This window comes from Delphinus delphis, chromosome 2 (assembly GCF_949987515.2).
Source record: "Delphinus delphis chromosome 2, mDelDel1.2, whole genome shotgun sequence".
Classification (NCBI taxonomy): Eukaryota; Metazoa; Chordata; class Mammalia; order Artiodactyla; family Delphinidae; genus Delphinus; species Delphinus delphis.
The window spans coordinates 93290304-93305598 of NC_082684.1; the positions used below are offsets into that span (position 1 = coordinate 93290304).

Here is a 15295-nt window from a genome sequence, read left to right on the forward strand (position 1 = left end):
TTGCCTCGTGTGAGATGATGCTGGAATCCACATGAGGGGCTCTCAAGTGGGAAATACATTGAGTTTGTGTTTAGTGGAGTGTATTTATGTGATTCATTGTCACTTCTGTATAGATTTAACTCACTGGTGGTCACCCCAGAGTAGGAATGGTTCTCCTATCTCCATGGGGAATCACCCAGCATTGCAAGATGAAGGTGCAGGGCCCACGGTCATACGGCAGCATGACTGTGTCTGATAGCACCTGGCACCAGAAGAATGTGGATCATGGAGGAGACAGAGGTTTGCAATACAGAGCCAGAAGTTAGCCTACACAGTATTCTTCCAATCATCACGCATGGAAAATTGTATGGGGAAGATTTAACTTTCATCAACTACTAGTCAAAACAGAATTTATCTCATGTTAGCAGTATTAGGAGAATGAAGTGCTGAGTATCCTCAATACTATATGTAATAAGCATATCATATATTTTTTTTACATGGGGATTGCAAAATATAAAATTTATTAGGATTCCTGTGCTTATAGAGTACAAACCAATTTGTACTAGTACTAAATATAGTAAGTACATCTGTCACAGCTCAGATATGAAGGAAACTCGATGGAAGTTTTCCCAAGGTTGACAATTCTAAATCTTTACATGACATTACGAAGTCATGAAGCTGAAAAACTATTCTAATCTATCATAAGCTAACATAATTTTTAAACTAATTTACATTAGTTCAAGATGGCAGCATAGAGGGTCGTGCGCTCACTCCCTCTTTTGAGAGCACCGGAATGACAACTAAATGCTGAACTATCATTGACAGGAAGACACTGGAACTCGCCAAAAAAGATACCCCACATCCAAAGACAAAGGATAAGCTGCAATGAGACAGTAGGAGGGGTGCAATCACAATAAAATCAAATCCCATAACTGCTGGGTGAGTGACTCACAAACTGGAGAACACTTATACCACAGAAGTCCACCCACTGGAGTGAAGGTTCTGAGCCCCACGTCAGGCTTCCCAACCTGGAGGTCTGGCAATGGGAGGAGGAATCCCCAGAGAATCAGACGTTGAAAGCCAGCGGGATTTGTTTGCAGAACTTTGACAGGACTGGGGGAAACAGAGACTCCATTCTTGGAGGGCACACACAAAGTAGTGTGCCCATCAGGACCCAGGGGAAGGAGCAGTGACCCCGTAGGAGACAGAATCAAATGCACCTGCTAGTGTTGGAGGGTCTCCTGCAGAGGCGGAAGGCAGCTGTGGCTCACCACAAGGACAAAGACAGTGGCAGCAGAAGTTCTGGGAAGTATTCATTGGTATGAGCCCTCCCAGTGTCCACCATTAGCCCCACCAAAGAGCCTGTATGCTCCAGTGCTGGGTCACCTCAGGCCAAACAACCAACAGGGAGGGAACTCAGCCCCACCTATCAGCAGACAAGCAAATTAAAGTTTTACTGAGTTCTGCCCACCAGAGTAACACCCAGCTCTAACCACAATGAGTCCCTCCCATCAGGAAGTTTGCACAAGTCTTTTCGACAGCCTCATCCATGCGAAGCCAGACAGCAGAAGCAAGAAGAACTACAATCCTAAAGCCCACAGAAGGAAAACCACAATTACAGAAAGATAGACAAAATGAAAAGGCAGAGGACTATGTTCCAGATGAAGCAACAAGATAAAACCCCAGAAAATCAACTAAATGAAGTGGAGATAGGCAACCTTCCAGAAAAAGAATTCAGAATAATGATAGTGAAGATGATCCAGGACATCAGAAAAAGAATGGAGGCAATGATTGAGAAGATGCAAGAAATGTTTAACAAAGACCTAGAAGAATTAAAGAACAACAACAAAAAGAGATGAACAATACAATGACTGAAATGAAAAATACACTAGAAGGAATCAATAGCAGAATAACTGAGGCAGAAGAATGGATACGTGACCTGGAAGACAGAATGGTGGAAATCACTGCATGGAACAGAAGAAAAAAGGGTGAAAAGAAATGAAGACAGCCTAAGAGACATCTGGGACAACATTAAACACACCAACAATCACATTATAGGGGTCCCAGAAGGAGAAGAGAGAGAGAAAGGACCTGAGAAAATCTTTGAAGAGATTATAGTTGAAAACTTCCCTAACATGGGAAAGGAAATAGCCCCCCAAGTCCAGGAAGCACAGAGGGTCCCAGGCAGAATAAGCCCAAGGAGAAACACACCAGGACATACATTAATCAAACTGACAAAAAAGTAAAGACAAAGAAAAATAATTAAAAGCAACAAGGGAAAAACAACAAACAACATACAAGGGAACTCCCATAAGGTTAACAGCTGATTTCTCAGCAGAAAATCTGCAAGCCATAAGGGAGTGGCATGATATATTTAAAGTGATGAAAGGGAAGAACCTACAACCAAGAATACCCTACCCAGCAAGGATTTCATTCAGATTTGATGGAGAAATCAAAAGCTTTACAAACAAGCAAAAGCTAAGAAAATTTAACACCACCATACCAGCGCTACAACAATTGCTAAAGGAACTTCTGTAAGTGGGAAACACAAGAGAAGAAAAGGACCTACAAAAACAAACCCAAAATAATTAAGAAAATGGTAATAGGAACATACCTATCGATAATTACCTTAAATGTGAATGGATTAAATGCTCCAACCGAAAGACATAGACTGGCTGAATGGATACAAAAACAAGACCCATATTTATGCTGTCTACTACAGACTCACTTCAGGCCTAGGGACACATACAGCCTGAAAGTGAGGGGATGGAAGAAGGTATTCCATGCAAATGGAGATCACGAGAATGAGAGAGTAGGAATATTCATATCAGACAAAATATACTTTAAAATAAAGACTGTTACAAGAGACAAGGAAGGACACTACATAAGGATGAAGGGAACAATACAAGAAGAAGATATAACAATTGTAAATATATATGCACCCAACATAGGAGCACCTCAATACATAAGGCAACTGCTAACAGCTATAAAAGAGGCAATCGACAGTAACACAATAATACTGGGGGATTTTAACACCTCACTTACACCAATGGACAGATCATACAGACAGAAAATTAATAAGGAAACACAAGCTTTAAATGACACAACAGACCAGTAGGTTTAATTGATATTTATAGGACATTCCATCAGAAAACAGCAGATTACACTTTCTTTTCAAGTGCACACAGAACATTGTCCAGGATAGATCACATCTTAGGTCACAAATCAAACCTCAGTAAATTTAAGAAAATTCAAATTGTATCAAGCATCTTTTCTGACCACAACACTATGAAATTAGAAATCAATTACAGAAAAAAAACTAAAATAATAGAAACACATGGAGGCTAAACAATACACTACAAAGTAACCAAGAGATCACTGAAGAAATCAAAGTGGAAACCAAAAAATATCTAGAGACAAATGACAATGAAAACATGATGAGTCAAAACCTATGGGATGCAGCAAAAGCACTTCTAAGAGGGAAGTTTATCGCAACACAATCCTACCTCAAGAAACAAGAAAAATCTCAAATAAACTATCTAACCTTACACATAAAGTAATTAGAGAAAGAAGAACAAACAAAACCCAAAGTTAGTAGAAGGAAAGAAATCATAAAGATCAGAGCAGGAATGAATGAAATACAAACAAAGAAAACAATACCAAAAATCAATAAAACTAAAAGCTGGTTCTTTAAGAAGATAAACAAACTTGAAAAACCTTTAGCCAGACTCATCAAGAAAAAGAGGGAGAGGACGCAAACCAATACAATTAGAAATGAAAGAGGAGAAGTTACAATAGACACCGTAGAAATAAAAAGCATCATAAGAGACTACTACAAGCAACTATATACCAATAAAATGAACGACCTGAAGAAATGCACAAATTCTTAGAAAGGTATAACGTTCCAAGACTGAACGAGGAATAAATTGAAAATACGAACAGACTAATCACAAGTAATGAAATTGTAACTGTGATTAAAAATCTTCCAACAAACAAAAGTCCAGGACCAGATGGCTTCACAGGTGAATTCTATCAGACGTTTAGAGAAGAGCTAACACCCATCCTTCTCAAACTCTTCCAAAAAATTGCAGAGGGAGGAACACTCCCAAACTCATTCTACAAGGCCACCATCACCCTGATACCAAAACCAGACAAAAATACTAGAAAAAAAGAAAATTATAGACCAATATCACTGATAAATATAGATGCAAAAATCCTCAGCAAAATACTATCAAACAGAATCCAGCAACACATTAAGAGGATCATACACCATGATCAAGTGGGATTTATCCCAGGGATGCAAGGATTCTTCAACATACGCAAATCAATCAATGTGATACAACATAGTAAAATACTGAAGAATAAAAACCATATGATCATCTCAATAGATGGAGAACAAGCTTTTGACAAAATTCAACACCCATTTATAATAAAAACTCTCCAGAAACTGGGCATAGAGGGACCCTACCTCAACATAATAAAGACCATATACAACAAACTCACAAAAAACATTCTCAATGGTGAAAAATTGAAAGAATTTCCTCTAAGATCAGGAACAAGACAAGGATGTCCACTCTCACCACTATTATTCAACATAGTTTTGAAAGTCCTAGCCACAGGAATCAGACAGGAAAAATAAATAAAAGGAACACAAATTGGAAAAGAAGAAATAAAACTGTCACTGTTTGCAGATGACATGATACTATACAGAGAATCCTAAAGATGCTACCAGAAAACTAATAGAGCTAATCAATGAATTTGGTAAAGTTTCAGGATACACAATTAATGCACAGAAATCTCTTGCATTCCTATACACTAACAATGAAAGATCAGAAAGAGCAGTTAAGTAAATAATCCCATTCACCACAGCAACAAAAAGAATAAAATACCTAGGAATAAACCTACCTAAGTAGGTAAAATACCTGTACTCAGAAAACTATAAGACACTAATGAAAGAAATCAAAGATGACACAAACAGGTGGAGAGATGTACCGTGTTCTTGGATTGGAAGAATCAACATTGTGAAAATGAGTATACTACCCAAAGCAATCTACAGATTCAATGCAATCCCCATCAAATTACCAATGGCATTTTTCATAGAACTAGAACAAAAAATCTTAAAATTTGTATGGAGTCACAAAAGATCCCAAATAGTCAAAGAAATCTTGAGAAGAAAAAAAACAAAAAATGGAGCTGGAGGAATCAGACTCTCTCGCTTCAGACTATACTACAAAGCTACAGTAATCAAGACAATATGGTACTGGCACAAAAACAGAAAAATAGATTAATGGAAAAGGATAGAAAGCCCAGCAATAAACCCACCTATTGTCAACTAATCTATGACAAAGCAGGAAAGGATATACAGTGGAGAAAAGACAGTGTCTTCAATAATTGGTGCTGGGAAAACTGGACAGCTACATGTAAAATAATGAAGTTAGAACACTCCCTAACACCATACACAAAAATAAACTCAAAATGGATTAAACACCTAAATGTAAGGCCAGACACTATAAAACTCTTAGAGGAAAGCATAGGAAGAACACTCTTTGACATAAATCACAGCAAGATCTTTTTTGACCCACCTCCTAGAGAAATGGAAATAAAAACAAAAATAAACAAATGGGACCTAATGAAACTTAAAAGCTTTGCACAGCAAAGGAAACCATAAACAAGATGAAAAGACAACCCTTAGAATGGGAGAAAATATTTGCAAACAAAGCAACTGACAAAGGATTAATCTCCAAAATATATAAATACCTCATGCAGCTCAATATCAAAAAAACAAAAAACCCAATCCAAAAATGGGCAGAAGACCTAACTGTACATTTCTCCAAAGAAGACATACAGATGGCCAAGAGGCATAGAAAAGCTGCTCAGCATCACTAATTATTAGAGAAATGCAAATCAAAACTACAATGAGGTATCACCTCACACTGGTTAGAATGGGCATCATCAGAAAATCTACAAACAATACATGCTGGAGAGGGTGTGGAGAAAAGGGAACCCTCTTGCACTGTTGGTAGGAATGTAAATTGATACAGCCACTATGAAGAACAGTATGGAGGTTCCTTAAAAAACTGTAAATAGAATTACCATATGACCCAGCAATCCCACTGCCAGGCATATACCCAGAGAAAACCATAATTCAAAAAGACACATGCACCCCAATGCTCATTGCAGCACTATTTACAATATTCAAGTCATGAAGCAACCTAAATGTCTATCAACAGACGTATGAATAAAGAAGATGTGGCACATATATACAATGGAATATTACTCAGCCATAAAAGGAATTGGAATTGAGTTATTTGTAGTGAAGTGAATGGACATAGTGTCTGTCGTACAGAATGAAGTAAGTCAGAAAGAGAAAAACAAATACCGTATGCTAATATATATATATGGAATCTAAAAAAAAAAAAGTTTCTGAAGAACCTACGGGCAGGATAGGAATAAAGACGCAGATGTAGAGAACGGACTTGAGGAAACGTGGAGGGGGAAGGGTAAGCTGGAACGAAGTGAGAGAGTGGCATGGACATATATACACTACCAAATGTAAATAGATAGCTAGTGGGAAGCAGCCGCATAGCACAGCTTAGTGCTTTGTGACCACCTAGAGGGGTGGCATAGGGAGGGTGGGAGGGAGATGCAAGAGAGAGGGGATATGGGGATATATGTATATGTATAGCTGATTGACTTTTTTATAAATCAGAAACTAACACACCATTGTAACTCAATTATACTCCAATAAAGATGTTAAAAAGAAAAATGAAGATGTGGTACATATATACAATGGAATATTACTCAATCATAAAAAGGAACGAAACTGGGTCATTTGTAGAGACATGGATGGACCTGCAGACTGTCATACAGAGTAAAGTAGGTCAGAAAGAGAAAAACAAATATTGTATATTAACAGATGTACGTGGAATCTAGAAAAATGGTGCAGACAAACCGGTTTGCAAGGCAGAAATAGAGACACAGATGTAGAGAATAAATGTATGGACACCAAGGGGGAAAAGCAGAGGTGGGTGTGGGGGGCATGAATTGGGAGATTGAGATTGACATATATACCCTAATATGTATAAAATAGATAACTAATGAGAACCTGCTGTGTATTACATGCTACTCCACTTCGCTGTACAGTAGAAAATAACACAACATTGTAAAACAACTATACCTCAATTTAAAAAGAAAAATTAATTTAAATAATGTGCTAGAGGAAAAATTGAATTATCTTTCTAGTGTCTCTATAGAAAATTATATAACAAAATAATGGTCATGAAAGAGGCAATCAAAAAATATGGGGCCAAAAATACAGGAAGAAAGGTATTATAAAAGTGTATCAGGGGCTTCCCTGATGGCGCAGTGGTTGAGAATCTGCCTACTAATGCAGGGGACATGGGTTCGAGACCTGGTCTGGGAAGATCCCACATGCCGCGGAGCAACTAGGCCCGTGAGCCACAACTACTGAGCCTGCGCATCTGGAGCCTGTGCTCCGCAACAAGAGAGGCCGCGATAGTGAGAGGCCCGCGCACCGCGATGAAGAGTGGGCCCCGCTTGCCACAACTAGAGAAAGCCCTCGCACAGAAACGAAGACCCAACACAGTCAAAAATAAATAAATTAATTAATTAATTAATTTAAAAAAAAAAAGTGTATCAGGCAGTGAATTAATGAAGATATTATGTTATTTTTTTGGGTTTTGTGAAATGTATGGTATGTTTCAGATTTTCAAATTTGTGATATATAGGGATTTATTTTCTCATGCTAAATGAACATGTCCTTTCATACCTAATTTTGTATTAGTTTAAAGCCTCAAAAAACTGGATCCAGCCATGATAACCACCCTCCCCCTTGCTCATTCAACTCCAGTCACAGTGGCCTCTATGTTGTTCCTTGGACATGCCAGGCCCACTCCCACCTCGAAGCGTTTGCACTTGCTGCTCCCTCCACCTACAATGCTTATCCTCCAGATAACTACATAGCTCCCCTCTCACTTCTTTCAAATCTTTGCTCAACTATGTCTTTCTCAATTCAGCCTTCCCTGATTATCCTTTTTAAAACTGCAGCACTTCCAATGTACAAGATGACTTACTTATTCATTTATATTGCTGACTATCTTTCCCTCCCCCCACAAGAATGTAAGCTCCATACAGATGGAAGGTTCTTTTATTTTTTTAAATCTGTTTTGTCCACAGTTGTTTTTTTCTGTTTGGAACAGTGTCTGGGACATAACAAGTGTTCAGTAAGTATTTGTGAAATGGCTGGCTGGCTGACTGGATGAATGGATAAATGAATAAATGAATGAATGAACTACCAATCAAAGTTTAGATTATCAAGAGACAACCAGCACTGCCACAGTGAGACAAGATCATTCCAGCCAAAATCACTGAAATGTTATGTCTTAATTGGTTTATTCACCGCATGAAGGTAGATTTACAATTCATAGTAGGATTTTAATTTCTAAATTATTAAAAGTATTTTCTTTATAGAAAATACCATGGTTGGGATTGTCTCATAAACTTTCAGATTTCATTCCACCATCAAAAGAAAATCCAGATTTCAAAATTAAGCCAAGAAATAAAAAAATTTTATTTTCCTTTAAATTAGGAAGTTCTGTTCAAATGAATAGTGAAAGCAACATTAGTTGAGAAGTAGGTCCACCAGAGAACTATAACTCAAGTAGCATTTAATAAAACTACTTAAAATAATAATGACAGCCACCATTCATTAAGTGCTTGCTATATGCCAGATACTGGCTCAAATACTAAATTAAAGGTGAGTTCTAAGGTGTGGGTATGTGGAAGGAATATAAAAGCATTTTTTAATAATAAATGATTATAATTCTTGGGATGAAATTTTTCAATTAAGAAATTTTTTTATAAAACCAAAGTATGACAATTAATATTATACATTTGGGAATCCTAAATAATAAAGAAATGGAGAATTGGAGCTATGTATTTGGAAATATGTTCTAAGCACAATAAATATGTATGACATAGACTGCTATTCTGAGTTTTATTATTTTATTATTCACTGTAATGAGGTAGTTCAAGATAGATTTATATTTGTGTATGTGTCATAGCTAAAGTTTAAACTCATTCTAGCAGATATTACTCAGCCATAAAAAAGAACAAAATATAATGCCATCTGCAGCAACATGGATCGATCCAGCAATTGTCATACTGAGTGAAGTCAGACACAGAAAGACAAATATCATATGATATCCCTTATATGTGGAATCTAAATAAAAAGTGTACAAATGAACTTATTTACAAAACCAAAGTAGAGTCGTGGATGTAGAAAACAAACTTATGGTTATGAGGGGATAAGGGGTTGGGGGGGGAGGGAAAAACTGGGAGATTGGGATTGACATATACTCACTACTATATATAAATTAGATAACTAATAAGAACCTGCTGTATAACACAGGGAACTCTACTCAATACTCTGTAATGATCTATATGGGAAAAGAATCTAAAAAAAAAAGAAAGAGTAGACATATGTATATATATAACTGATTCACTTTGTTGTACACCTGAAACTAACACAACATTGTAAATCAACTATACTCCAATAAAATTGTTTTTAAGTTAGAAGAAAAAAAAGAATATAATAATAATGGTTATATAATAATGAATCCAACCTGGCTTATATTTGTCTTTATACCCACACAATTGTAAAACATTATTTTTAATATTTTTTGGAGGAAGGGGCCCATGAAGGCCCCATGAAAGACATATGCGACCTTGGTCTGATTCTTCCCATCCCATACCCCATGAGCATGGTAAGGGCTTCACTGTGGAGTAATGCAAGTTGCTCCACAACCCTCACATTTTGGAATCAAGAACAGCTTTAGCTAGCTTAAAGAAAGCCTCAAATTATCTGCTTTTTTTGCTTCCCATATTACCAAAGTACCTAAAATCTGAATTAGGTATTTTACACAGGAATAATGCTCTTCCTGATTGTTTTGTAGAAAAGCACATATACGCTTTAAAGTAATTGTCTCTGGACCTCCCATTTGAGCTTATACAGAAAGGGTGAATTACAAATAACAAATAGAAAATAGATTGTAAGCATGTTTTAAATATTTGAGTCAATTAGAATTTTTCACGTCTTGCAGAATGTGGGATTTACGTGAATATAGAGATAATAAATAATAAAGCATATATCTAGGAGAAAATTTTTGTTTTCCCACAACACTCATGGTTGGCTTGTTAAATTCTGACATACATCATCAATGTCCCAAGCTTCCTGATAATGTTGTAGAAGTTTATATAAATGTTAAGTGCACCTTTCTTAAATGTTCCAGATATTAAATAACTCATTGAGGTAAAATATCACTTCTGCATGATTTTCCCCCTGACAACCCCAGGCTGATTAGAAGTTCTTTAGTCTGTGCTTCTCTGGAAAATATACTGGTAGCAATATTTAGTAAACTGTTATTAAGTTATCATTGTTACTGTAAACTTATTTGTGTGAGGATACATGTGTTTTATTGAATCATAAAAAGCTACGTGAAGTCAAGGAAAGTTGGCACTACCTAGCATATCACAGGCACTCAAAAATATTTGCTGACTAACTGAATAAGTAAATGAATATTTTAGATTGAAAAATGTCTCCAGTCTATAACCAGATCTATAGGAAGTCATATAACCTAAAGATGCCTCATTCCCAATCACGATGATATAAATGATGGTGACACCAATGTCAGTCCCTCAAGTCATTTGGCCATTCTAACAAGTCCAAGAGGAAGGAACTGACCTCAGCTTTCTCTGCCAATCAGCACCACAGTGGATACAGACCCAGCTATGTAGCTAAAACATTTAGCCTCATTACACAGCTATTTACAAATGAGCTATTTACAGCTCATTACAAATACCTATGACTGACTGTAAAACGAAATTCTATATGAGGAAGATCAGCAAGTTGCATTCCCCATCAAAACAGTTTCAAGTAACTAATTTATTAATTGTCCATTTAAAAAAACAAGTATTGGGCTTCCCTGGTGGCGCTATGGTTAAGAATCTCCCTGCCAATGCAGGGGACATGGGTTCAAGCCCTGGTCCAGGAAAATCCCACATGCCATGGAGCAACTAAGCCCATGCGCCGCAGCTACTGAGCCTGCATGCCACAGCTACTGAAGCCCATGTGCCTAGGGCCCATGCTAGCAACAAGAGAAGCCACCACAATGGAAGCCTGCACACCGCAAAAAAGAGTAGCCCCCGCTCACTGCAACTAGAGAAAGCCAGTGCACAGCAATGAAGACCCAATGCAGCCAAAAATAAATAAATAAAATTTATAAATATTTATATATAATCTATATAGTATTTGTGTCCAAAATATTCAATCCAAATAGATTTAGGTGCTGGACTGGACTTTTCCAAAATTCAATATAATGAAAAACTATTCTAAATCTAAAAGAAAATAAAGGGATTAAAAGCCAAACACAATGTGTGAACATTGGTTAAATATTGTACCAAAAATAAAAACAAGCTCTGAGACATGAGACATGGAGACAATTGAGAAAACTGAAAAATGGAATGTATGTTACTTATTCATCAATGTTACATTTCTTAGGTGTAGTGATGATGTTGTAGTTAAGTAGGAGAATGTCCTTGTTCTTAGGAGATCGCTACTGAAATATTTGGGGTGGAATAGGGAGGGTGGGAGGGAGATGCAAGAGGAAGGGGATATGGGAATATATGTATACATATAGCTGATTCACTTTGTTATACAGCAGAAACTAACACAACATTGTAAAGCAGTTATACTCCAATAAAGATGTTTAAAAAAATATTTGGGGGTAAGAGTCATGATGTCTACAACTTACTTTCAAATATCCTAATGACAACAAAAAGTGTATGTGTGTGCATGTGTGTGGGTGTGTGCTGGTGGCAGTGAGGGGAAGGAGAGGAGGCAAATGTGGCAAAATGGTAATAATTATAGAATTTAGGTGGAAGGTATTCGGGTGTTTTACTTTTTTTGTAAAATCCAATATTTTCAAAATTAAAAGTTAGAGGAAAATGTAAAAAAGAATAATGTTATAGAGAAAGGTTTAAAGACAGAAAAGGTATCTATGATTACAATATTATGTTTTAAGAGCAGGTTCAAAGTAATGCACACCATAGTTCTGTTTGGGAATATATGGATGAATATACATTAATGTATTAATAGAGGTCACTGAATTGGAGCCCTCTAAATTGTACAGCTTGGCAGTCTGGAGTGTTTATCTCTGGATTGTCCAATTACAGTCACTTCTATTTTCTTATTCTTATTTATAAAAAATTGCTTATTTTATCCATATACATTCACATATATGTACAAATTATTTTAAAAGAGTGAGAATGAACTTATCAAAACCTTGCAACAATATATTCTGTTGGAAACTTGTCCCTGTCAAAACTGGTTAATCTATTGTTTACACTATTAAGATTATACCAGTGACTGGATATAAATAAATCATTTTATTTGAAAAAGAAAAACATGATGACAATAATTCTAGACTCTTAAATTGGCACTGGGAATATGAAAGTATTGCCCCAGAGGGCATAACTAATGACCTATGGGTGCGAACTACATTGAGACAGATTTCAGCTCATTATGAGACTGAACGTTGCAATGAATGTATCCAACAAGGGAACAGACTGAACCATGAAATAATTGCCTATCAAAATAGCTTAACCACCTGTCAGAGATGATTAGAAGGAGGGATAGGGTATTAGATATACTCTAATCCAGCCTTTGGTCTCTAACAAGTTCATAGTCAAAAATAAAGAAAATAGGGACTTCCCTGATGGTCCAGTGGTAAAGAATTTGCCTTCCAATGCAGGTGATGCGGGTTCGATCCCTGGTCGGGGAACTAAGATCCCACATGCTGTGAGGCAACTAAGCCCACTTGCCACAACTACTGAGCTTGCACGCCTCAACTAGAGAGCCCACATGTTGCCAGCTACAGAGCCCCTGCACCCTGGAGCCTGCATGTCATAACTAGAGAAGAGAAAACCCGCACGCCACAACTAGAGAGAAGCCTGCACACCTCAACGAAGAGCCCACACACTACAACAAAAGATCCCGCATGCCTCAATGAAGATCCCATGTGCCACAACTAAGACCCAGTGCAGCCATAAAAAAAATAATTAATTAAAGTTTTAAAAATAATAAAGAAAATAGCAGTAATAAACTGAATACATTTCCATTGAAGGAAAAACTACACAATGTTGCTGACTAACAAGACATAAGACGAGATTAATACTCTCTGGTCAGGATGCTGTATTTTTAAAATTTGGAATACTATTAACACTGTTCAGCTAGACCAATTACTCAACCAAAAGCAAAGTGTGTTACTTGCCATCATGAATCCAAATTATTTCTAAACATATGAACTTAGTCTTAAGTGTTGGTGTATTCATACAATGGAATACTGTTTTAAAGGAAAAAATGAAGAGGAACAAACTACTGATATATACAACCATATGGATATATGTCAAAAAAAACCTTATGCTGAGTGAAAGAAGCAAGACACAAGAATACATGCTGTATGATTTCATTTATATCGATTTCAAAAACAGGCAAAACCAATCTGTTAGAAATCAGAAGGTGGTTGTGTAGAACACAGGGAGGATGAATAAAAAGGGGCACAAGGGAAATTTCTCAGGTAATAGAAACGTTCTAACTCTTGCTTTTTGGTGGTAATTACACGTTTACATACAGCCTTTAAAGTTCATCAAATGGAACACTTAAGATCTGTGTGGTTTTTGTTTATAAATTACACCTCTGTGAAATTAAAATAAATATTAAAAAATCATATTTGCTTTGTGTCACCTAAAGAACTCAATACTTACCAAGTGATTTCTTTTTACTGCAGAACATTATTGCACCTGATTTTTTTTCACCAGGCCTCAACAGCTGGCCTACATAAGAAAACAAGAAATGTACACAACATTAGTATTTGAGAAATGCTCATTAACCATAAATTGCCATCATTCAGCTTTCTTCCTAGTCAAATCTAGATGACTAGGAAGTCATTAACACAGTAAGGAATAATAGACTCCATTTATGAGACTTAAATCTAACAAGATAATAATAATTCTATAACTCACAGACATAGAAAACAAACTTATGGTTACCAAAGGAGAAAGGGGAAATGGATAAATTAGGAGTTTGGGATTAAAATATACACACTACTATATATAAAATATATAACCAACAAGGACCTGCTGTATAGTACAGGAACTATATTCAATATCTTGTAATAACCTCTAATGGAAAAGAATCTAAAAAAGAATATATATATATATCTGAATCACTTTGCTGTACACCTGAAAGTAACACACCATTTTAAATCAATTATATTTCAATTTAAAAAATTTTTAAGGAAACAAATAATTCTATACAAAAATTATCTATTTGTATTATGGCGGCTATATGGAACAATGTAAGGTAAGCACAAGTGTAATATTCAATTTGGCATTAAAATGGAGCCAAATTTTCTAACATATCCAAAACCCTGTGAATCAGAATATCTCAGAGGTGACACTCCATTACCTGCCTTTTATTCAAGTACCAAAAGTAATTCCTTCCCAAAACAGTCACCCAAGTGCAAGAAGTGCAGAGTCCCATATAGAATTAATTGAACAAGGAACACGCCAAGACACATAGTAATCAAACTGACAAAAACTAAAGACAAAGAGAAAATATCCAAAGCAACAAAGGAAAAGCAACAAATAACGTACAAGGGAATCCCCATGAGACTATGAGCTGATTTTTCAGCAGAAACTCTACAGGCCAGAAGGGAGTGGAATGATACATTTAAAGTGATGAAAGGGAAAAACTGACAACCAAGAATACTCTACCTAGCATGTCTCTCATTCAGAATTGATGGAGAAATCAAAAGCTTTACAGACAAACAAAAGCTAGAAGAATTCAGCACCACCAAATGCTAAAGGAACTCTTTCAATAGAAGAGGCAACAGCTAGAAACAGGAAAATTACAAAATGGTAAAGCTCACCAGTACAGGTGAACATACAGTAAGGGTAGGAAATCATCTATACACAAATATGGTATCAAAACAGTAATTGTGAGAGAAGGAGAGCAAAAATGCAGGATATTTGAGATGCATTTGAAATTAAGAGACCAGCAACTTAAAACAATCATGTATACATATAGACTGCTATATCAGAACCACATGGTAACCACAAATGAAAAATCTAAAATAGATATACACATAAAAAAGAAAAAGAATCCAAACACAACAATATAATCATCAAATCACAAGAGAGCGGAACAAAAGAGAAAAGGAATAAAAGACCTACAAAA

The 15295-nt window shown here is 36.3% G+C and overlaps 1 protein-coding gene across 1 annotated transcript in view; it reads right to left on the reverse strand.

The window, feature by feature from the left end:
* ATP8B4 (ATPase phospholipid transporting 8B4 (putative)) overlaps positions 1–15295 on the reverse strand; it is a 366096-nt gene that overhangs the window by 227904 nt on the left and 122897 nt on the right. Inside the window, exon 3 of the mRNA XM_060005221.1 lies at positions 13822–13890. Coding sequence (XP_059861204.1) covers positions 13822–13849 — 28 coding nt within the window. The 5' untranslated portion in view covers positions 13850–13890. The remainder of the gene's footprint in view (positions 1–13821; positions 13891–15295) is intronic.